Genomic DNA, 24,313 nt, shown 5'->3' with positions numbered 1-24,313 from the left:
TTAGATGTTGTTTATTTAAACTTGAGCCCAGAAAATGTGAGCATGTGTATAAAATCAGTTTTATATCTGTGTGTCTACCATATGGTAATGTCACTGTATTTAACCATCAGTTAACTGTGCATATGAGTCTAGTCGGTCACGTTCTTAGGTCTGAACGTATCCAGATGTTTCTTTCTCTTCATGTCCATTAAAACACTCAGCTCCCATGAGAGCACGGCATGAGCACTAAAAGATGCGATATCACAGAGTCTTGCAATAAGCTACAGATGATGTTCACACTTTCAATTATTGCATCTTTAGTTCTTTATTAATCAAATGTGTACTATTTTTTTAATATTTGGTAGTTGCTCCATTTACAGTCAATCATAATACCTCCACCTAATGCAATTAACCTATGAATTTAGGAATCAGTTGTATTTTTAAAACATTTAATATATTAAAACAGAGTTGTTTTAATATTTAAACTTTGCAGTCTAATTTTGCTTGTCCCAGCTTTTGCAAACATCGATCTCAAATGTACACATTTTGTTTTGGCATTTTTTAAATAAATGCGAACTTTCATAAAAAAAAAAAAGAAGGACTTTTGTAGGTACAAGCAGTCATAAAAGGTCAGAAAATGCTGGTAGTTTTTTTTAAATAAATGTAACTCCTTTACCTAAGCTGCTACACTAATTTGAATGGTAATACAACTAGTATCTTAAGTCTATTTATAATGGTTTAGAAACACACATTCTTTGTGAGGTTCTCCGACAGCAGTTTTCTTTTTCCTTCTCAGGACACTATATATATTTTTAAACACAGTTTCCATTCATGAATTAATTTCCAGCACTGCCTGCCACGGTGTGTGTGAGGTGCTGTTATAGAATTATTGACCCAGTGTGGATGACAGACACATAAAGGTGGAACTGAAAGTGTAGCTCAGAGCCACAGAAAGCTATACAGAACAGCTTTTCACAGGAAAACTGTGGTATGGTTATAATGAATGGGAGCAGTTAACCTACAGCAGGTTTATGGAGTTGTCAGTGTTTAAGGCCTGATAACACGGCATGTCTGCAGTGGTAGAAAGTATATTTACTCAAGTACTCCACTTAATACAGTTTTGAGGTACTTTAACACAACCAACTGTATAGCTTTTTGGATGCTGCAGATTTTAAGAGGACATTAGAAACTTTTAATGCCGTAATGACTGAGACATTTCAGAACACAATGCACCACAGCTTGCTGCATGAGGGGCTGTGTGGCCGCAGACTGGCCAGAGATTTGTCTTTTGAACACTTAGGGTCTACCTGATCTTTAGAATGGAGAGAATTATCATTTAGAATTGTTAAAAGTTCCACCTACTAAACCTAAGTTTAGTTTCTTTGCAATGGAGCATTTTAAATTGAATGCTTTGATATTTTTACTTAAGAGAAGGATTTAAATGCTTCTAATACCAACAGGGTGTAAAACTTGTTAATGTGTTGTTCAACAGAAATACAATTTAAAAGAGCTGTAAAGTCCACAATTCGGTTTTTATTTAACAGAGGGAACATGTTCTACACAATATGTATAATAAAATCAGCAAATTTCTAACTATATAGCGATATGTGGCGAGGCAGCATAACATCCCAGATACAGACATTGTCTAACCAGTGCAAAGACACTTTGCTGATTCCATTCACTGTAGGCGAATTAAAGGAATTTAAATTTTTTGAAATATTACCTAGGAAATAGATATCAGCTATGATTTCCAAAAGTTTCAGGTCACACTTTACTGATTTGAAGTGACTGACCTACAAACCCCCTGTAATGCTACCTTTACCTGATTGAGCTTCCTTGAATTGTCCCTGATGCATAATCAAGACAGTAGTTCCCAGCTTCTCATCAAGGTATAAATCAAAAATGTTGAGGGTGCAGTACCACACAAAATGGGAAAAAAATTAAAAAAATAAATAAACTAACACTGAGAGACTAGGAACAGTCCAAAAGTAGAAACTGAAATGATTCAGACTATTAATACTACATTTTAAAAACAAAAGACAGCAAGATTGTGAACATTATTGCTGCCCCTGATGTTTGTTAATGTTTCTTTTAGAGTCTCAACCACACCAGTGTTGGATACAGCAAAAATCAGTCCACCTGCGTGAGTGAGGTTAATAAACGCTATGTGCTACTTTATGCCTTTAGCCGACTTTTGAGGAACTGTAATGGAGGAAGCTACTATGGTTTAACACCATGTGTGCAGTTCCATATAACCCATTTCTGGCTCTGTAAAGACTGATAATGTATTTTTTGTGTAAACTTACTGTCTCATTAAGGTCTTTTGACATAAAGTAACAGAGTAAAATATCCAGAGGATTTTGCTGAGCTTTCGTCTGGTGTGACTGGAGCTTAATGCCTACTTCTGACAGTGCTACACAACAGAATACTGGTAGAGAATACTGGTTAATTTGTTGGCAGGTGCTTGTTGAAGTCATATTAGGACAGAAAAATCACGCTTTAATCTCACTGCATTCAGAAAAAAAACAAACTACTAAACAGCACTATTCTTTAAATCCGGTGGCAATTGGCCAAAGTGTAATGATATTGTAATAGGCTCAGCAAAGCACTTTCGGCAAGTTGATGAAGCATTTGGTAATAACATTAATTCCACTGCCTTCTAATTTCACAGTTTATACCAAAAATGTTTTCAGTCAATGAAAAATTTGATCTTGTATTATGTGTTTGTTGAGCTCTTGATTACTTTCTGCTGCACAAGAAAAAGTAGCTGGGGGAAAAAAAACAAAAAAACAACGATACGCTATTACCATTTTAGACCCAGTAGTCTCCTTTTGATCCAATCCATTGAGCAAAACTTTCACCCACATCCATCTATGTAAAAGTTATTTGATAAAGTTGTGCATGTATCTGCTTTGGATAAGATAAAAAAAAAAGTTTGAGTTAACAGTTTTTCATTCTCATTTCAGCAGATGATGAATGAAGGTTGAAAGTTAAGATGCCAGTGTGATGAGCTTCCCTTAAAAAAAACACCTGTATTTTTGCGCAAAGTACCATGGAAAGAATGTGAAGAGCAGAGGATGAGTTGTTGACTTGTTGTGCACATTTCATCCAATCAGTGACCTGAATTTAAGTGCTTCACTCTCCCAGTAAAGTATAAAAATATATAAAGAGGTTTCTCTGGCTGATGAGGCTCTGTCCAAGAAATAGCAGGAATCCCTGCCATTGTTTGAAAGGTCAGTCAGCCTATGGTCTTTGAGCCAGACGGCTCTTTCCCTCCTCCTGTTCGACCAGTTTGAAGTGAGTGTAAGACAGAATACCTGCCAGAGTGCAGAGGATCCCAAATGCCTGGGGTGGGGGTGGGGGTGGGGGGGTGGGGGGGGGAAGACAGGATGACGGAGAAGCAAGTAGAGAAAAAATTAGTTTGAATAAGATGGTTATGTGATTGGGTCAAGATTATAAGTAGTAGTTTGATAAGTAAAATCAACAGGGTGAAACTTACCTGGTTGAGTGACAGAGGGTCATGGAAGAGCAGGTACCCTCCAATCAGAGTGATACAGAATTTAAAATGTCCAAACATATTATAGCTGTAATCTAGAGTCAGGATAATAAAAACATAAAAGAAATATATACAATATAATTATGTTGAATATGTCATAACAGCCTGAAGACCTCCAGGAACCCAACACAACAACCTGGTTGTTACTTCAATAATACGATGAGATTAGACATTTCTTGACATAGAACGCACTAAGAAGACCAGAAACCTTCTCAAGAAGCTTTAAACCACGTCAAAAAAAAAAAAAAAAAAAAAAAAAAAAAGACTTAATGCTTTTCATCTCTTAACCTACCTAAAAAAACAAACAAACATAAATAAATCACATGAACCAATCAAAACCCTTAAAGACCAATGACCATCCGAAAAATTTCTGAAGACCTTTCAAAAGTTCAACAAAGTTCTTAAACCTGTTAAGGAACCCATAATACCTGCCCAACAGTGCTTGGAAACCCCCGCTAAAAACACTTGACAGTCCCACAGCAGCCTCTTTGGGCCCCTGTGTATTTAAGGATACGTGACAGCTGAGGTGTTCCCAATGATCCAGTAGATGGATAGGTTGACTAGGAAAGCCACCACACCTGAGAACAGCACTGTCACCTAGAAGACAAGAGGACAACACTACTACGATTTTCACTGTACACCAGCTGCCTGTAAGATAAACTTAGTAAATACTTACCTTACAGTTACAAGAAGCTGAAATCTATGCAATGATTTAGGTGTGTTATTAAATGTTACAAGGCAACGTTTTGCTAAATGTCATAATTATATATTTAAAGGTGACCTCATAGCTAGAAGTTGAGTAGACATTGTTTTTTAAAAAGCTGGTGCAACACAATCTGGGAGTATATTTTAAAATCTATACATTAGTATGTATGTTTTGATTGAGACTGACCAGGGCAGGAAGAGTCCAGGGTCCAAATATTCCTCCATCACCAGTCAGCGGCTCAAAGAAAGGAACAACACAGAGCAAGAAGCCTGATGATAAAGGAGCCTGGCAAGGTAATCACAGAATTAAAATTACTGGTAAAATTTACATTACTCATTAATACAACACGCTACAATCACAGTACTGACTATTAATATTATAGGATGAATGGAGCTAAACTGCATCTGACCTGCAGTAGATCAGCCAATGCTTCATTTGTTTTGTACTGGCAAATTTGCAGACTTAGTAAATGTTTCCCCATCTCTTTAAACAAATTAGTCCCTAGACAGCCCCTAATGGAAAAGAACAATTTTAACTTTAAGCACCAGATCAAAAATCAAGAAGCCCCAAAAGAAGGAAAACTACAAACCAATAAGGTTGGAACCTTATTTAAGTTCAACAAATCCCAAGTTAAGACCCAAATAAAAAATAAAATAAAATATAGGAATAAGTCTTAAGCTTAATGAAAAAAACAAACATTTTTTTAACTTGTAAGGGTCAAGTTGAGTGGATGCAAAATGAAAAAAAGTCCAAGGGACATGGCTAACTAATCCCAAATGGCTTTCCAATATAAGAAATTGGCAAGTCCCATGTAAAGGTCTATGTGAAAGGGAACAAGTCACAAATTAAAATCTACAAATACTATATAGAGATCAACAAGTCCAAAATCCAAGTCTCAGAGTCTACAAAATTGGAATAAGTCTGTTCTAAAATCAAGTCTCTGGTAAAAACTATATTCATGTGAAGAACAACACCCAAAATCAAGTTGTATGTATAAAAACAAAAAACAGTCCTAAGCCACTTTGACCAAAAAGCTAGTGACAGCATGGTAAATGCACAAAGCAGACTGCACTGTGCAGCATTGTCTGCCTCTGGTGTTGAGTCATACCTGATAGTACAGAAGCTGCATTGAGTTCACCTGGAGCTCATGTTGTTTAGCCCCCACCCACTGAGAAAGAGAGAGAGACAGACAGATTTATGATTTAGTTGGCAATTTCATAAAAAACAGAACAACAACCCTTTGCCTTTCCAGCATTGGAAACATTTCATTTCTGTGTGGGTTTTTACTCACCACTTGATAAAGCGATGTCACTAAAACACCAAGTGATGCAAACACAATCCCCAGGAGGTTGAACCGGACATCGTAGTATGAATTTAGCATCACTCCTAATGTTATGGGCACCTGGAGAGACATGAACAAACTAACCAACTCGTACAGATCGTGACAGTGTCATAAATTTTTAAAGAACATCGCAATATATTTAGCGTGAACAAACTTTAACACAAGGGACCTGAAAAACTTTAGAAACATCCTCAAAAAATGTTCAGATACAACTTGAACAAGTACTTCAACAACATGTCGATTTTGCAGTCATCAACAAGAACAAGCTTTTATCCCATTTTTGCTCTTGATGACTCAGCAGGAAGGACTCTCCCTCCACTGGCTGGCAGAAGAAAATGGAGGATTTTCTGTTTAGTGTCAAGTTTATGCCTTCAGAGTACACCACCAAAAATGCCACATGTATTCTACATTTAGTTTATTTAGATACCGTACATGGTAACCATCAAGTCTGCTACTATCAACAAGGACATGTAAACATTTTCTGGTGACCCTGTTGACATCCTCGCAACCACTGCCCAAGTTCAGCCTCTTAAATCTGGCCATGGCCTTATGCTCCATTCCTGTCACATAAGATGGATGCCAAGAAAGGGCACAACTGCATAATTACAGTCTTTGTTGAGGAATGGCTAAAAATACTGTGCACTGAAAAATTCCATGTTTTACTTTCGCATTTTAAGTAGTGTCAGTGAAAAACTTTGATTAATGTGAGGTGTCCCTGTTTGAGATTTCTCCAGGAACTTTATACACCATAAAGTGGTAAATACAAAATGCAAAGTTGGATCAGGTCATGTTAGCCATTGGCAGATGCAGACAAGGTCTTGTGAGGTTCGCACTTAGCCTTCTACAGGGGTTACAATAGGTTGCCTTCATAACTTTACTTTGTATAAAATCTTTCAAATTTGATGGACATAGGAAAAAGGTAAGGCAGCACTCCTCTGCTGACCTACACCACTGAATCACTGAGTGAATCTTTTCAGAATCATGACAGAATATCAGAACAAAAACGTCACAGTCTCCAAAATTAACTTTCAGACAAATTTCTCCGTCGCAATTACAACTTTGATGTGGACACGATTTTATTTACAATTTGGAATCTCATAATTTCAGTTACTCCAGTGTAACATGTATGCATCATTACTTTTTTTTTTTTAACAAACCAATCAACAAATAACCTTGCTTGACAGCTATGTCCTCAGAATGCATTGCTGAGATTTAGGAGTTGTATGCATTGCCACTACAGTTCACCTTCTGTGTGAAGACATTTAGTAGAGAGATATTTTGTACAGTTGCTTAGGAAAAAAATCCCTGTGTGAGATATGTCTACATTTTCTATGCATTTGTAAAATTACTTATGAAAATATATTTTTTCAAGTAGTCATCCACGGGTTATGGTAGGTAGACTCACTTTTTAAAATAGACTTACAGTAAAATATGCAAAAAGTGAATCGAATTTTATCTTGAGACTATGTTTATATTTTTTTCCATATTGCTCATGAATAACTGACCATTAGGGGTCAAGGTAAAGGAAAACACTGGCTACACCCTTTTCCTCTTCATCAGACATACATAACATGGATCGGTGATTGATACAGTAAAACAGCCCTCATCTAACCTGATTCCCCACATTTTGTTAGGACCCATAAAGTTTGCATTAAAGAGCAGAACTTTAGATGACTGTGGTTCCAAAGAGATGATGTAAGTTTTTCTCACCAGAGTCAGTTTAATCTTGGTGGAGAAGGTCTTCTTGTAGTAGGTGGTCTGAATGAGGATTATAACAGGCGTGGTCATGGCTTTAGCCAGCTGGTATGTGCCTATTGAGTTGTTCTGCAGGGAAAGGTTGGTGAAGGCCACGAACCCACAGAAGCTCAGAGCCAACCACACAATCCTGCGAACTGGGAGGCTTTTTGGAGAGAAAATATCCATTTTTTGGCAGATGTAGAGTCCCAGCCAGGTGACCACAAAGTGAACAAGGGTCAGGGTCATATTGGGGAATCCATAATGGACGTAGATCCACTTGTTTATAAAGACAATGCAGATGGAGGACAACAGGTTGACCAACAGGCCGGCGATGATGCGCCGGTTGGCTGTAAAACAAAACAGCCTGTCAGCCATAGTTCTGGAAGTTTCCTGGCTTAGCTTTGTTTAACTTAGCTGAGGTAGCTGTTCACACTGGAAAAAAATAGGAAAAGGGGACGTCAGACGTTGTAATATCTTCAGCCAAATTAAAGATGATCCCCTTCAGGATGTCACATTAATACTCTAACACAATAAACCTTTCATCAGTAGATTACTGTTACGAATAGCTCCAGTTCAAAAATGCTAATTTGCTGTGTTTAAAACTGGTTTTATGGTTAAATACACTATAAAGAACACAAAAGATGTTCTACTTTTTTACACCACTTAAAGCTTCTGTTACATGGTCCTTGGTGACTTCAGACATTAAAGTTGTCACTGAAGTGGGAATTTTTACTGCACTTTATATTTGACAGTTTGGCAACAGCGAATAAATCTTTTCTTTTTTTATAAATTCCCTTCAGGGGTCGCCACAGCTGAACGTAAATTATCACTACATTAATATTAACATTATAATAAAAAAACACGTAGTTTGGCTATTTTACTTATGATAACTTAGCTGTAGTTAGCCGATAATAGTGTACTGGTGTGTTGTGTTGAACCATGCAAAGTTATACTGTCACTATACCCAGGTGCCAAATAAATGCAGTAAAAAGTGCATTATTGGACTCAAACACGCAGGATAACTAGCCTAGCACAATCCCGTGCTCGTGTAAAGTAACTATGATTTAGACTCGGGTGCAGACCTTGAGAAAATACAATTAAATGTCTCTCCACTTTCATTTTCTCAACTTCTTTTAAATAGCATTAGCTGATCTGCAAAAGACAATCTTGAGGCATGGAATGGTTGGCTGTAAAATAACGGATTTTTTCAATGAAGTTCGGCGTGATGCTCGTAACACGGACTCAGACTAACGGCTACTAATTAAGAACTAGCTTAGGGCACGCTACACCTACGGGTTAGGAAGAACCACAGTTTTGGGTTTCGCTGCTTAATGCCAACGCAACACAGTTTTAGTTCTTATAATCACAGGTTATTGTTTTTTTTTTACCAAAACGAGGCTAGATGACCCACCGACTGTCTTTCTGTCTGTCTCGGATTCTGCCACGCAACAAGAAAAAGTTTACCTGGGGTCTCCATCTTTCGATCGGTCTTCCTTCTTCACCTCTCTCTCTCTCTCTCTCTCTGTCTGTCTCTCTGTCTTTCTCCTTGCCAACCGAACACCCGTGAGTTACCGAGCATATGTGTGTGTGTGCGTGCGCTTTTCCTCGGCACTCGCAGCTCCAATCACGCGTATAGCAGCGAGGAACTCCCACTAGTGTACTGGAGGAATTTCCTCCCCACCCTCCTGTGGTGTATCTTTTGCGAACGAACGTCCTCCTCCTCTTCTGCCGCACCTGCGCAGCTCTGCTTAAAATGCATGCAAACAGAGGTGGGACTTTATTTTGATGGACACACCATGCGGCCAATCACATGTGAGGACACACTAGGCTTATACCATTATGTGAAAGAAGGAAGGGGGCAGACATGTCATATTGTTAACACTTTGGCCTTTATTTGTCGGACTTCTTTGCTGTGGTTCTGTGTTCAGTTGTTCATTTAAATGTTTGATTAAAATGCTAAACAATACTAACTGGGGTTTTTTGTGAAAAAAAAATAAAATAAGGTATAGGGGCAGGCTTACTCGTGTGCGGTGGTCCAAAAATGATCCGCTTCAAAGCTGAACATTTATTGAGTTCCACAATTGAGCGTTGGACAAAGTAATTCTAAAGAAAACGTTTCTCAAAGTATTTCCACAGAACAAGGTAAGAAACCGTGTACCTCCACAGCTGCACACGTAACTTTCCACTGCTACCTTGTAGTTCACCTCCGTCTTTTCCAAATCCAATAACTGGAAATAGGCATCGTTTCCTTGGGAACTTGTTTGGCAAAGTTCAAAGGTAAAACCCCATAGGCAAACACTTCTATGCCACTTATGTGACGCCATTGATTATGTCATTGGTACACTTATTCTTATTAATCTACCTAACTGAACCAACATAGAGAAACCCCCCTTGCCTCATTTCTTTTATATAAACATCAAATAACAAATTGCATACCAACACACAAACTATTCATAATTGCTGAGTTACGCTAAAACCTAATGCTCAAAGTGATACTAAATTAAGAGCCATCTGGAGCGGTGAGAGCCGGCTCCAAAAGAGACACATCTTTGACAAGAGCCGGAGCTCCCATCACTACCACTCTCCAGCTGACTACAGCCGTGTTTTCTGCTTCTGTGAGTTCCTGTTTCCTCCGTGACAAAAACCCTTTTATGCGTGTCTGTGTTCAGCAACAGCGGCTGCGACAGAACTGGAGGGGGAATAACAGATTATCAGGGAACAGATGACTCACTTAGGGCAGACAATTGTGAACTTTATACTTTATGGAGGAAAGATAACATGATGTTCATACAACGTGATAGAATAAGTTAAATGCAATATTTGATATACCTGCGCTAGATTAAATCAGAGATGTGTAATAGTTTTGCATGTGCTTTAAATGTGGTGTAATGAGGAAACGAGCATTGCAGTGCATGTGTGGAATTTTATGTTAGCATAAATGGATTTTGGTATAGATGTCCATTTGCCCTTTCCAGATGATTGATGGCCAAATAGTACAAATAGTGTCAACGCAAACGTTGTTCTAATTAATGCCTTGTTATTGGTCTAAAGTTTACAAAAATTATGTTTAACTAGTTAAAAAAGCTATTAATAACAACTTATAAAGCATCAATAAATTACAAAACGGTACAGAGTACTACCCAACAATAAAATATGACTGAAATATATTTTCAGATTAGAGATTCTTACTATATTCAAAGGTCTGTCAGAGTGACTAGTTGTAGATTTACATGTGATAAGTTCAGATACTGTAAGGAAGATATTGTAACTGTAGGAAGATATTGGACATGCTTTTATAGGCTGGTGTTTAACAATTGCGCATAAAATACCCAAACAATCTTGGAAAAGAGACTTGTGAAAGTTTAATAGTTTACTGAAGAGAAATTGTACATGTTGTATATGTTGTATGTACATGTAGTTTCCCTCGGGCATGTAATTCTGTTCTACACTCCATCACAGTAGATGGCGGAAATGCACCATAACGTTGGTTTTCACCCGCCATCAAAGAAGAAGAAGAAAAGTAAGACACAAGTAGAAGAAGCCTGTTAAACCTCGTGAAGCGGGAATTGATAGCAGACTATAACCATGGATTGGTAAAATATATGGCTTTTTTATGCTTTGAACTTTAATTGGCGTTTACATCACTGTGTGTTTAGCTGTGTTTGTGAACTGCACTTTTAGTCATTAACTTGTTATTTTGCCGACTAGTACGCGTCAGGTTACTGCACTGCGCTAGCTGGGGCTAATTATGCTAACACGGCTGACCCTGCCTTTCATAATTAATGCGAATGCTAACTGCTTAAGCTAATTACTGATTTGCATACTGTTGACATGTTTAACTAACTGCAAAGGACGCCGTTTCGTGTTAACCAATTTAACAGTATGCGTTTCTGACTGACTAAAGACAACACTAAATGCTAACGCCACTAAAAAAATCTTATAACTGCATCTTTCTGTCTTTTCAACTAACCTTAGCAAAACTGTTATTTTAAGCATTGAAGTCTATGGTGGGAGTAACGTTATCTCCTCAATATAAGGGAAAGTAGTAACATCAAACAATAAAAAACATTTTCCACATACTTAATATATAGGCCTGCATTAAAATGTTGATTAAGTATTATTACTCATACCCTGAGCACCAAAGGTTGACAGTCAGTGTTTGGTCATTTTATATACACACACCTTGTGTGAAGACAAAATTAGATTAAAAAAAAAACCTAAATATATGACAGTAATAAAACATAATGATTTTTTTTCCCTGCAGGGGTCAGAGTGAACTGCCCTCTCCAGTAGTTCGAGACGACGAGGTGACAATTGCAGCCCGCAGGAGGAGGAAAAAAGTGGCCTGTATCCTTCAGCTCTGGGTCAATTTAAAAGCATATGAAGCAAACATAAAATATATAATCTGTAGCAGAGAGTAATAGAAAGATTAAAGCAAAATTTCTAAACTACAATAGATCTGTTTTCTTCATTCCCTAAATCTGTTTCTTGGGGTGACTGTGGCACAGGAAGGTAGAGCAGTCATCCACCAATCTCGCAGTTGTTTGTTCGATCCCCGTGTCACATGTTGAAGTGAACCCCAACTTAGTTGCTCCCTTTGAGTGTTGGCCAGCTGCATAGCAGCTCCCCCATCGGTGTGTGAGTGTGTGATAGTGAGTGCGAAAGGGTAAATAAGAAGCAGTGTAAAGCGTTTTGTGTGCCAATAGGTAGAAAAGAGCTATATAAGTGCAGACTATTTCCCATTTCTCCTGTGGGAGACAACCAGGACCTCTACCATGGCAGAAAGATAATTTAAAAATCTGAAAACTTTGTAAAAGTATGTGGGACTTCATTAATATTGTTAGGACTGTATCTGTTGTTGCTATTCTTACTTCCTTGACTGTTGGTCTTAGTCCCCTCACCCAGTAATGGCAGCCCTGTTGTTTCCACGGTCACACCAGCCCGCTCTGTGAGGGCGACCCCTGCTTCACTGTTCAGACAGGCTGGTAGGACAGACCCACACACAAAAAACACTTATTTAGAAAGCTATCCTATACAGCATCAGGAACATAAGAATTAAACCTATCACGTAATTTACGAGTTGAACAGTTTAATGGCCACTGGGAGAAAGGATCTCCTGTGGCTTTTTATGGAGTACTTGCCTGTGATCAGTCTCTTGCTGAAAGTGCTCCTCTGTGCAACCAGCACACAGTGGAGTGGGTGGGAAGGTTTGTCCAGGATTGAGAGGCGTTTGGACAACATTAGAACCGAACCAAACCTTATTAATTTGTCCATTGTGTTACTGTCTGCCCACTTTATATTGCTGCCAGAGCAAACCACAGCATAAAAGATGGAACTAGCGACCAGGGACTCATAAAATATTCACAGCATGGTGCTGCAGATGTTGAAGGACCTTGGTCTTCTTAGAAAAAACAGCCTGCTCTGCGTTTTCCTGTAGATTGATGCTGCATTACCTCACCATTCCAGTTTATTGTACAGGTGGGCACTCTGGTATTTCTAATCTGGATTTATCTCCACCCCCTCTCCCTATAAATGGATCATATAATGGATTAATATGGCGTGTGAGGAATCTCTGGGCATATAGTATGGATGGAGACCCATCACCAGCAGTTTGATGTCTGGGCAACAGACTTTCTTTTACAGTAACATGACCAGTATGACACCACCTGTTGTTGATGTACATGACCACGCTCCCACCGCTTTCCTCTCTCCTCTGATCTGATCTCTGATGGTACCCATAATCAGAGATGGGAAATCTAGAACTACATTCCCTAACAACTGCATCACAGAAACACATGAAAAAAATCTATCATGTATAAAAATCTAACACAATTAGATTATTATACATGCATTTGAACATTTATTGCAGTCTCTAAAGTCTTTAATTCTAATCTTTGATGGAAATAATAAATATGAGCTTAATTTTCCACTTTAAATTGTTTTTGGAGATTTTAACACAAAAAAATAAATAGTTCTGTGTGTGTGTGCCCCACAATATACTAAATACTGTAAGCCAACTGTAAGCTTTTATTTATTTGTTTGTTATATATGGCAGATCTGATTGGCTATTCCTTCATATGATAGTTTAACACTTGGAAGTAAGAGAGAGTCACTTTGTAAAATGTGTCTTATTGCTGACACTCAGCTGCTCAATTACTAAACTAATAATTTTGAGTTTTCTTAAACGTTTCTCATATAAAGCCCCTGATTCCAAACTTTGTCAATGAGTCCTCTACAGGTTTTATCAGGTCCCTGCTCTCACTTTAACCCACTTTTTCTCTTTCTCAGTAACTCCCAGGGTTCCAGATGTCTCCACTATTTTGGCTCCCGGAGGTCGAACGCCTCGATACACACATACACCCAGAAATGCACTCAGCAGTCTGGTAAGATTCGAACACTCATTGGGCCTCATGCAAGAACATGTTCTAATCATAAACTTCTTCCACTGTTTTCTGTGAGACTTGCTCTTAACCAGAAATTAAAGCCAAATATACAAACTCTAAATTGCAGTTGGTCTTGTCCACTTCCAGTAAGTACAGGCATTTCCCAAAGGCACAACAGGGATAAAGTAATATTAGGGATGAAATCATAAACAATTTGTAAAACTATAAAATCTCCATACAGATAGATAAAACAAAACACTAAGAAGTAAACAAGCTGCTTAAATTGTACAACAAATATACTTACAACCTTCCTAAATATATTTGGCCTCCAGTTTTTTTTTTTTTAAATCCATCTAAGAGATTGACAACTCTGCAATCAGTTTCCCAGAACACTATTTCCCCTCACTCTACAGCACCTGTAGAGTACTTGTTTGTAAAAGTCAAACAGCAGCTTAGATCAGCTGTTGGTAATGTTATTGGCATGATTTAAATGAAATGAAAATGAAATGTTGTCAGTGTGTATGTGTGTGTGTTGAGATCTCTGCACAATGGTTAAGAAAGAGGCTTCAATGCTGCTGTCTGTGCCAATAATTGTATATGTGTAGTGAGCGGTATCACTCTGTAACAACTATAAACTATCAGAGTGGAGTGTCTATAAAGTCATAAAAACTCTCAAAACAGAGTGAGACCTCTTTTCTGCTTAAGCTGTTAGCAGATCTTGTGTCAGTTTCAGAATATCTCGGTTCAAGTATTTGTCAGTAAATAATAACCTGTCAATAAATCAATTTGTCGTTCGTAATCAGGACCTATGGTGGCATGGGTGGCATTACATCAAACAGTCACCTGCATAAAGACACAGATGAAATTTTTGGAAAATGAACTTTCTAAACAGCAACTGAACTGGACTGAAATCTGTACCAAATTTTTCCTCCTATAAAGAAAAGTGGGTCTTTTTTACAGGCCTCATACTGACAACACATGATTCATTTGTACCAAGCAGAAAAATCTCTATACGAGAAAATTTGTGAATGCCAAATGTTAAATAATGTCACATAAAAAGAGAATTTTGTATACGTTGTTTTTGCATGAGAGCCACTCTTACACATCAGATATGTCAGTCATGTCAGGAAAAAGTCAGAAGTTTCAAGAAAAATTAATGATCAACTTAAGTCTGTCGTTTGCTCTAACATGGTTTGTGTTTTTGACTGTCCGTGCAGAATTTTGATGACAGTGATTGGACTAACAGCATGTACCCCTCCCCTCTTTCGGGATTGGAAAATTCCAGTTTCTTCACAGACGACATCTCAAACCTTAGCTCAGCCTTGCTAAAGGAGGACGACCCAGGAGAAGCTGGTTAGTGAAACAAACACACCAAAGCCCTCTCTGTGACTATAGTGTTGGTTTACAGTACTACTGTTTACACTTATGCGTTTGATCTTTTCAGCGGCTGCCAGTCTTTTCCCAGACTTTCTAGCATCCTTTGTAAAATATTCTTCCTCTGCTGTGTTTGAGCTCGTGGAGGATTACCAGACACTCTGCCAAGATAAGGTAGGTTTCTGTGTGTGTTCTTGTAACCTTTATGAGGACATTGCGCATTTGCAAAAATGTTGAACCATTGTTTAAATTGGGTTGTTTCTGACTGCTTCTGATTAATCACTCACTATTTTACCATCACCATGTTTAAGATTGACGTGCTGCAGTCTGTGGTACTCCGAGCCGGTCAGAACAGTAAAACAGCAGGAGTGCGCTGGCTGCTGCTGCAGGAGAGCAGCACCTGGAGACTTATTACCTCTCTCTACAGGTACCTGTCCAACTGAAGGAATACCTGTCTAACTGGCTCTGACTGCTGCCTCTTATTAATCATCTGTTGTTGTGTTGTTGTTGTTTTCTTTCCCCTCTCTAGGGATCGCGTCCAATTGGCACTGGAAGATGACATCATGACAGACATGGTTGTGAGTGGAAATTTGAGAATGCTGGCTGCTAACAGCAAACATTCAAAAACTGGCATCCTAACTCTAGTTTTTGTTAATAGTTGATAGTGTTGGAGTTGCGAATGTCCTCTACATGGCTATAAGCCCAACATTTACACTGTTTTAGCTCTGTCTTTAGTGTTAGACAAATCCTAAGGCCACTGTCTAGCACTTATCTGCTAAAGCAAGGAAAGCAATCTCTGTAGCAAATTGAAACAGTTGATGACTACGAGCTGCCAATACAAATACATGTTTAACAGCCACAATAGTCTCCAACCTTGATGGATACACATGCTGCAGGCAGACAGTAAATTGTGTTCATCTATATTTGTGTGTAGGTTCCCAGTGAGAGTGAGAAGATTGTAGTAGAGCAGCTTTTTCAGCGGGATGCTGTCATACGACAGAGCCAGGTAACAAATTCACACAAACATCAGATGTACACTGGCTGTGCCTTCTGTTTTTTTTTGTCCAGCTTTTTCACTATTGGTATGAAAGTCTACATTTTAGTTTTTTTAATAAGCAAATTGAAAATGGCCATAAAACAGATTAATAGAAACCACATATATGTTATTATAATCACTGCGTGCTCACTGTGTTCCAGCTTGTTGTTGATTGGTTGGAGAGCATTGCCAAGGATCAGATTGGAGATTTTTCTGATAATATAGAATACTACGCCAAAAATGTCTGCTGGTGAGCTCCTGTTTGTTTGTGTTTAAATATCAAGTCTGCACTGACGTAAATGAAGGTCAATTGACAATCAAGAGAGTACAACAGCAAATTGTGTTTATGCCTGTGCTTTCAGGGAGAACACTCTACATGCACTAAAGATGAGGAGGAAGAGCGGCACTGCCTTCACTGTTCCTCTGGTCACTGAGCTGGTGAGCTCTGTTACTACAACAACCACATTCTCATGCCTACTGTTTCTAAATCGTCGGAGTGAGTGAGTGTGTACATGTATTTGTATTTTCAGGACCCAGATGCTCCTTTTCGGCAACAGCGCCCCCTGGCAGATCTGGACCGAGAGGACGATGCCCGACTTCTGAAGAACCTGTTCACCCTAATCAGAGCAGGGATGACGGATGAGGTAGGGAGACAGATTTTGGTTAATACTCTACTTTAAAGGATAGCTTTGGTTGTTCAATAAATAAAGACACACTATTCCACTGCGTAAAACATTTATTTAATTGAAAACACTTGGTTGAGATGTTTGTGTCTACTTGAGGTCTTGCACATTTTATTTTATTAAAAACGATGTAAAATAAATTTTCCTCATTCTGTGCAAAACTATATCCGAAGCTAATAAAGAGTTGTACAGAACAGATCTAGTAAAGATCTTGCAAAACAAAGAAGTAAAAATAATAAAAATATAATTGCAGATGGTTTTGCAAAATTCTTATTTAATGTCAGAAGAATTTGTCTAAAATACCATACTAACTCACATATTTTTAAGGTAACATTTTTACATAAAGACTATGGCATTTTTCTTGTATCTCTCACATTTGAATCGCTCTATTTGAATTGTTTTGTAATTTGTGTTAATTGATCGTTCAGATAAAGGCAGAATCACCTGTATTGAGTATTTGCCTTGTCTACTATGGAACTATGGATGGAAAATCTGCCATGATGGACAAATGTAGAAATTAGACCATGATACTGTCTTCATTTGGACTATGGGAAATGTCTTTGTGTGTGTGTGTGTCTGAAGGCTCAGAGGTTGTGCAAACGCTGTGGTCAGGCCTGGAGAGCAGGAACTCTAGAAGGCTGGAAACTCTATCATGATCCCAACATGACCTCAGGTATCTGCTGATGCCGATTTGACCTGAGTTAAGATCCATAACGATGTCGCTCATTAGCTGTTAACTGAGTTTTATCATTGCTCATCTGGCCCTTCATATCATCCTCACATTGCAACTCGGTCTCCCTTGAATAATTATTCTATATAAAGTTATGCGTGTCTGTGTGCCTTTCTAGCTCTACTGCCCTTTATTATGTGATTGTTCTCTTCTCTATCCAGGCATTATGGCGTTGCAGCCTGTTGAAGGAAACCCTCAACGAGGAATCTGGAAGGCCTGCTGCTGGAGAATGGCAGAGGAGGTACAACAGGAAAGATCAAATATAGATTATATATTCTTTCAAATAGAATACAAACTTTGTGGCATGCAGTAATGTCAGTAAAATGTTGCAGAAGCAGAATATTACGACTTCACTGTGTCACAAATTGTTGTCAAATACTAAAAAAAACATTTTTGTAGTAATTTGTAAAATTTTTATATCTTTGATGCTTAGGAAATTTCATTTGTGCAATATTGTCTGCACAAAAAGGAGCCCTAGTACATTTTATGAAATAAAGAAATTAACTCCACAATATTAACCTGTTGTGTTTATTTTAGGAGCAATTAAACCGCTATGAGAGAGCCATCTACGCCAGCCTGAGTGGAAACCTCAAACCGGTAATATATTTTGAGACTGTATTTGTATCTTAGTCTATGTGTGTATGTTAGTGTGTACATGTGCCACCCTTGCACCCAAACTGCTTATTGAGTCACTAAGGTTGTGTAGACTTCTAGGACGTACTTACACCTGTATCATGTTCAAGCATGTTTGACCCCCAAAGTCAGTTAGTCAACTGTAATTGGATGATTCAACATACTATTTCTTGGCACAGTTGATGAAAGGAGTCGGCACACGATGCATTTAATGTAATCAATGAGCGTATCTCTTCAACACAAAAACTCACATTTCAAGTGTGCTAGTGAGTGGAGCATTAAGAGTTCTAGGGAATGGGAAAGAGTCTGGGGCTGCTACTGCAGTAATGGCTAGAGAACACAAAATATAAATCAGGTGGCAACATTGGTCTGTAAAGATCTACTTCAGGAACATAATTAACATATTTAGCATGGTATGTATGACCTGTATGTGTTTTTCTCTGTGTGTAAGATCCTGGCAGTGTGTGAAACATGGGAGGACTGTGTGTGGGCATACTTCAGAGTGATGGTTGACTCGCTGGTTGAAAAAGATTTGATGTCATCTGGCATGGCCCACCAGGAAGTGGAGACACTACCGCGAGAATACCTGGAGGCTAAGTATGATACGCAGGGGGGGAAACTACCGTATTGGGTCAATTGTTTTATTTTTTTAAGCAGTCTGATAGTAGACAGTGCAAGTGCAGTGTGTGAGTGATTCAGAGGTACATCTGCGTGGACTTACCGTGTTACCATAATTTATGTTTCACCTCAGTGAAGCTGAAAGTGCATCAAGTGTGTTTTTCAGTAGTCTCACTTGGTTGTGACTCAACAGATACACTACTACCAGCCATCCACACACATTTACCCCCATAATTCTGTAGTTTAGGTTTGTTATCCAGCATGAATAACAAATAAGTAAGCAGGGCTTCGAGTGCTGCCAAAATGCATGGACAGTAATATTATTACTAAAAGAAGTTAGTTGACATTTATTACATGCTTTGAGTGTGATACTTATAAACAGCTCTGCCATAGTATGCATCGCTTTTTAGTTTTAGAGAAAACCCTTTAAACACAACTGGTACCTCTCTGGTAATTTAAATGTTTCTCTCTTGTCAGTTGGACCATGGAAAAGGTGTTTGAGGAGCTTCAAGCCTCAGAATCAAAGGTGAAACCCACACACACTGAATGGGATCTGTGAATATTAAAGTCCCATGAGACAATGCAGCATGAAATTTTGATTTTTTTTTTTCTGCATGTATATGTACAGAGGGTGTTGGAGGAGACTAAAGAGCATTACCACATCATCCAGAAGTATGTCATCCTGGGAGACCTAGATGGTAAGATCCCCTTGCCTCTGACCACTGAAGGGACATTCAATTTGTTTGAGAAATTGCCATTATGATTTTATTATTTTTTTTAATTAATATTGTAGAGTGGCAGGACTTCCTCGCTCTCAATGTTTTTTTTTTTTCAGGTCTGTTGGATGAGTTTTCTGACTGGCTGACAGCCTCAAAACCCCTCCCCTCTCACCTGCTGCGTTTCATGACTCACCTTCTTCTGTTTTTCCGCTCTCTGGGTTTGGCGTTGAAGGTAAAGTAGATCAGAGACAAGCTAAAGATAAATGCAATAAACAATCGGACATAGTTTTTGTGGTTGAGCATAGGAAACTTGTTTTATTTGCTTGATTTGTTGCATTCGCTATTAATCATACATTTCATTTCATGTTGATGACCTGCTTGCATCTTCCCCTGTCAATCTTAAAGGAGGAGGTGTGTGTGGATGTCCTAAAGGCATACATCTCTCTTTTAATTCGGGATCAGCAGACAGAACTCGTTGCGAGCTATGTTGGTCAGCTACCACCCGAGCTCGCCACCGCTCAGTATGCTACTTTCTTAGAGACTGTAAACCAGCCCGAGCTCCGCCCCCGCTGCCTGGAGCTCGCCAATGATGCTGGTTAGACATGAGAAATGTTCAAACATACACATTGTGGGCTGTAAGACAACAAACAACGTTAATGAGAGAATACATTTTTTTTTGGTGCAGGTCTTGATATTGCTGCAGTAACCAAGCTGGTGGTGGAGACTGTTAGAGAGAAAGACGACCCCGACTTTACACATCACAACAAGACATTTGAAACCGGAACTACAAAGGTACATAGTAGAAATCAAACATTTTTGTCTAACATAAAAATAAATTCTTCTATTATTTATAACAAGACAACAAAAAAACATAGTTTTGAAGTATTAGTAAATCTGGGTGGTGATCCCATAATGCTTTGCTTTAACAGGAAGACCAAAAGAAGATTGATGTTATTGATTGGTTGCTGTTTGACCCTGCACATCGAGCCGAGGCCCTAAAGCAGTCCAATGCCATCATGAGGAAGTTCCTAGGTACTGGATTTTTATTTATCCAGTGTTTCCCACAGGGATTTGTGGGTCTATGTGTGGTGGAACTATGATAACCTCCCAGGGCAGTCTGTGCACTTTTAGAGGTCTGGGGGTCTCGTAAACAAGGTAGTGCTCTAATATTATTAACAGTCTATGCCTAGATTTATTTTTAGAGTTTTTAGACAGTGTTGGTGTCTCTAAAGAAAAAACAAGTTTGGGGCAGAGTTATTTATCCAACCTGAAATCGGCACTAAATGTATTGTTTTAATCTGCAGCTATTGTGTGAACTAAATTTAACAGCAACATTTTAACTGACAGCTGAGATCAGACACGGTTTGCTTTGGAATGACAGCAATGGTCCACTCTAAAAATTTGCTCGAGTGGTGCATAAGGATGTTTGTTTTACGCAAAGTGGTGCCCTGCAGAAGCCTGTTTTTCCACCAACTTGCAGAGAACAAATGCACAACAGCTTCAGTTTGGCCTGTACTTAGTTTAAGTCCTGCCATTGAAGTAACATTAGTTAGCACAGCTGATCTGAGCTTCTGTTTGACATCTTAACTGGAAACAACAAAGATTACCGCTGGCTACAACAGGATGCTGCTAACCTTAATTAAACAAGTGTCAGAATTGTTCTCAGAACTTACAGGCTGTAGCTCAGGCCATGATGCAGCATGGATCCCTGGTATTAAATGCCTTTTGAAGATCTTGTTTGAGATCTTGTACTTTATTCTTAGAAAAACTAAACTTTTGAGGGGCTGAAAAAGCAAGGGTCACTACATCAACATCTCGCTTCCAACAAAACTGAAGATTATCACATTCGAGAATAAGTTCAGTCATTTTCTAAATCACTTGTATTGTTCACAATCACCATACACATATACTTTAGCCAACATTGAATATTCTTTACTCATGTTTGGTTAATTGTCAGTCAGCAGTCCGGATTCTGTCGTTATGTTGTCCAAAAACTATTAAAAACACATCGGCCTGACACACGACTCCACTGGATGACACATTTCTTAATTTCAAAACCAGTGGCTCTTCTGTTTTTAACAGATGTAGCACACAACGCTCAGATTCAGTGCTTCCTGGAAAGCTGCACGTGCACAACATTTAAAGTGGAAATGAAGAGACTCGGAAGAGCGTGGACTGTAGTACCAATCGTGAGCAGATATGATTTAATGTTGGCTGAAGTATCTGTTTGGTGATTTTGAACAATGCGATTGATTTAGAAAATGACCGAAATAATCCTCTTTTTCCAGTTGTTTAATGCATTTAATGGTTACCTTCTTTGACTGTACAAGACATTCTAGTGAGGCATTTCTTCAATCTGCCTGACTGCCTGTCTGTCCATCTCTCAGCCCTGCAGAAACACGATGCAGCCAAGGCGGTGTTCTCTAAAGTCCCAGAGGATTCAATGAAGGTTATTTACAGCCACTGGGCGGGGGTTGGTCAGTTCACCCTACCTGCTGAGGATGAGAACGCCATCAGAGAACACCTTTGTATCAGGGCTTACCTGGTCAGTTGCTAGTCTTGAATGTTACAATATAAATTGATTTAGTCCTTACCTTAATATGATTATTATAATACAAATAATAACAGTGGAGGGGATCACCAGAGTCATTGAGATGCACTGTTTGGACATTGAGGATTGGCACAAAGTTTTGTATAGATATTCAAATATGATGCTGAGATATTTTACAAATAAGTGAAAATGTTTGCCAAAACTGTTCCAAATAGCTCAGTCTGGAGGAGACACAAAATCAAACCTACAATCACATCCTTAAAGGTTGTTCAAAGTTCAGGCTATGGGAAGCACCAGGTTAGAGCTAATTTAGTCCTTGTGTTGTAGTGCTGCACTGCAGCTACAATGTTACTTCACTCTGTTCTGTAGGTTTATTAAGGATTATTGATGTAAATGTATTTTTCTATGGTTTTACAGGAAGCCCATGAGGCCTTCACTGAGTGGTTTAGCCACAGCAGCTCTGCTCCCCAGAAGCCAGCTCTTGCACCCGAAGTCAAATTCACAGAGAGGGTAGCCAATGAGATGAGGGAAAAGGAGTACCAAGTAAACACATACAAACACAATTTATGCTTTTTTTCTTAGTTGAAGATCTTTTAACTTTCTGACCACTACTTTATGTTTTAATACCTTTTTAAAATACCTGTTTGTGTGTCAGGCCTCCCTCTCAGCCTGGTCATGTCGTTTGGATGTTCTAACTGAAGATGTGAAAGAGAGAATCTACAATGTGCTGCTGTTTGTAGATGGAGGCTGGATGGTTGACAACAGACAGGTAACAGGAACCATACATTTGGGGTGTTTCTGTCCCATGAACCTTGTGTTCACAAAATTGTTGAGGAGCTAAATGGCCAAACCCATGTTTTGACTGAAGAAGTAGTGGTCAGATCTAATAAAATATGCCTCGGTATTAGAAGAAATTTTCCCTTCATTTATGTGGCTACAGTTAATACATGAAGAAGACGTTGGGGCTGCGGAGGTCTTCTTAAATGTTTGTATGGTATTTCAATAAGTTTAATTCTACCAGTTGCTGCCAGAACACAGAAAGTACAGTGTAAAAAAACAATCATATGTTTGGAGTCACAGCTTGTGTTTTTGTTTTTTTGCTTAATTTGGTTATGGTGTCAGGATGCAGAGGAGGATTCAGATCGCAGCCACCAAATGGCAGCATTGCGCTCTTTGTGTCTGCCTCGCCTCAGTTTCTTGCTGCTCAGTGTGCTGCAGAACTCCTCCAGACACCAGGAGGCGCTTCGGCTCGCCGACATCATCTCATCTGACCAGCACCGTCTTTACCAGGTAAGTTAATGTTCTGTTGTTGGTGGGTACAGTAGAGTCATCTTATTAGGACCAAGTGCAGATAATAAAGTTGCGAACAAAATCGGTGTGAGCTTTGTTGTTTACAGCTCTGAGGCATGCAAAAATACTGTTAACATCATATTAGAACTCTAGGTTAACACTACTGAATTACATTTGATGCTACATATGACAAACATATATAATTGTCACATCAGGCTTTGGGAAATTATAGCACGCCTTATACACACTTTTTTTTTTGCCTCTGACACTGTTAAATACATTTTAAAAATATTGAGCAGTTTATTTTATAATTAATCTTACCCTTAACAAGCCTTAATTGGTTAATTGTACTCAGTTCCAATCTTTCACTTTTGTCAGTTTGATTAAAAACAAGTCTCGTTCTTTTTCTTTGTTTCCATCTCTAATAATTTAGGTTTTCTCTAAAGAGGAGCTAAGAAGGTTTCTTCAAAAGTTGAGGGAATCATCACTCTCTCTGTTAGACCGAGGACTCGACCCACTAGGCTACGAGTTACAATCATGAACACAAAGAAAATGTTTGCACACACCAGAACATACTCATAACATTGTTTGAATCTCTTGAATCTTTTTTATTAGATTGTGTTAATTGTTGTTGCAAAATAAAAGCCTGTTTTTCCTGTAGTGGGTAAGTTTAAACCTTATTTGAAGTATTTTTTGTTTGTTTGTTTTTAATGATTTTGGTATCGTAGAGAAATGACAAAGACCCCAAATCGCTTTAGCTTCTGGTCAGAGTCCTACATTCGCAAACATGTCCTAAAGACCCATGTGATGAATGTTTGGCTTTCAAAAAGCGGAAGATTTCAAGATGCTCTACCTTATATAATCAATATTTAGTAATAATATATATAATAATTGTAATAACATTTTAGTTTAGAATAATTTTTTTTGTCACCCTAAAAATAAAGTAATATTCCAAATATTAATTTATATTTTAAGG

General features: G+C 38.5%; 2 protein-coding genes across 5 annotated transcripts; one reads left to right on the top strand and one right to left on the bottom strand.

The window, feature by feature from the left end:
- Window positions 1–1,492: 1,492 nt before the first annotated feature.
- On the bottom strand, window positions 1,493–9,475 carry slc35e3 (solute carrier family 35 member E3). 2 transcript variants are annotated; one of them, XM_067490199.1, is made up of 9 exons: window positions 9,342–9,475; window positions 8,785–9,064; window positions 7,294–7,667; window positions 5,533–5,643; window positions 5,350–5,409; window positions 4,428–4,526; window positions 4,050–4,132; window positions 3,479–3,563; window positions 1,493–3,324 (listed from the first exon to the last, which is right to left on the bottom strand). In XM_067490199.1, the coding sequence occupies exons 2-9, from the start codon at window positions 8,795–8,797 to the stop codon at window positions 3,223–3,225; spliced, it is 927 nt and encodes a 308-aa protein (XP_067346300.1). In that variant the 5' UTR covers window positions 8,798–9,064; window positions 9,342–9,475; the 3' UTR covers window positions 1,493–3,222. The 2 variants fall into 2 exon arrangements, with proteins under 2 accessions (XP_067346300.1, XP_067346299.1); XM_067490198.1 differs by having other exon boundaries at window positions 7,294–7,752; window positions 9,342–9,466.
- On the top strand, window positions 9,331–23,997 carry nup107 (nucleoporin 107). 3 transcript variants are annotated; one of them, XM_067490192.1, is made up of 29 exons: window positions 9,331–9,462; window positions 10,780–10,913; window positions 11,585–11,667; window positions 12,213–12,305; window positions 13,609–13,703; window positions 14,921–15,056; window positions 15,148–15,251; window positions 15,389–15,504; window positions 15,607–15,655; window positions 16,012–16,083; window positions 16,275–16,363; window positions 16,476–16,551; window positions 16,644–16,757; window positions 17,379–17,469; window positions 17,688–17,767; window positions 18,064–18,123; window positions 18,611–18,756; window positions 19,255–19,303; window positions 19,406–19,475; window positions 19,613–19,728; window positions 19,902–20,091; window positions 20,182–20,288; window positions 20,426–20,528; window positions 21,884–22,041; window positions 22,465–22,590; window positions 22,703–22,816; window positions 22,988–23,032; window positions 23,170–23,337; window positions 23,771–23,997. In XM_067490192.1, exons 2-29 carry the CDS (start codon window positions 10,906–10,908, stop codon window positions 23,876–23,878), a joined length of 2,766 nt encoding a protein of 921 aa, XP_067346293.1. In that variant the 5' UTR covers window positions 9,331–9,462; window positions 10,780–10,905; the 3' UTR covers window positions 23,879–23,997. The 3 variants fall into 3 exon arrangements, with proteins under 3 accessions (XP_067346293.1, XP_067346295.1, XP_067346294.1); XM_067490193.1 differs by having other exon boundaries at window positions 9,444–9,462; window positions 10,783–10,913; XM_067490194.1 differs by lacking the exon at window positions 22,988–23,032.
- The last annotated feature ends 316 nt before the right edge of the window (window positions 23,998–24,313 follow it).

The sequence above is a fragment of the Channa argus genome, chromosome 21 (assembly GCF_033026475.1).
Source record: "Channa argus isolate prfri chromosome 21, Channa argus male v1.0, whole genome shotgun sequence".
Lineage (NCBI taxonomy): Eukaryota > Metazoa > Chordata > Actinopteri > Anabantiformes > Channidae > Channa > Channa argus.
The sequence above is the reverse complement of the archived record's forward strand: the minus strand, read 5'-3'. Positions and strand labels throughout refer to the sequence as shown.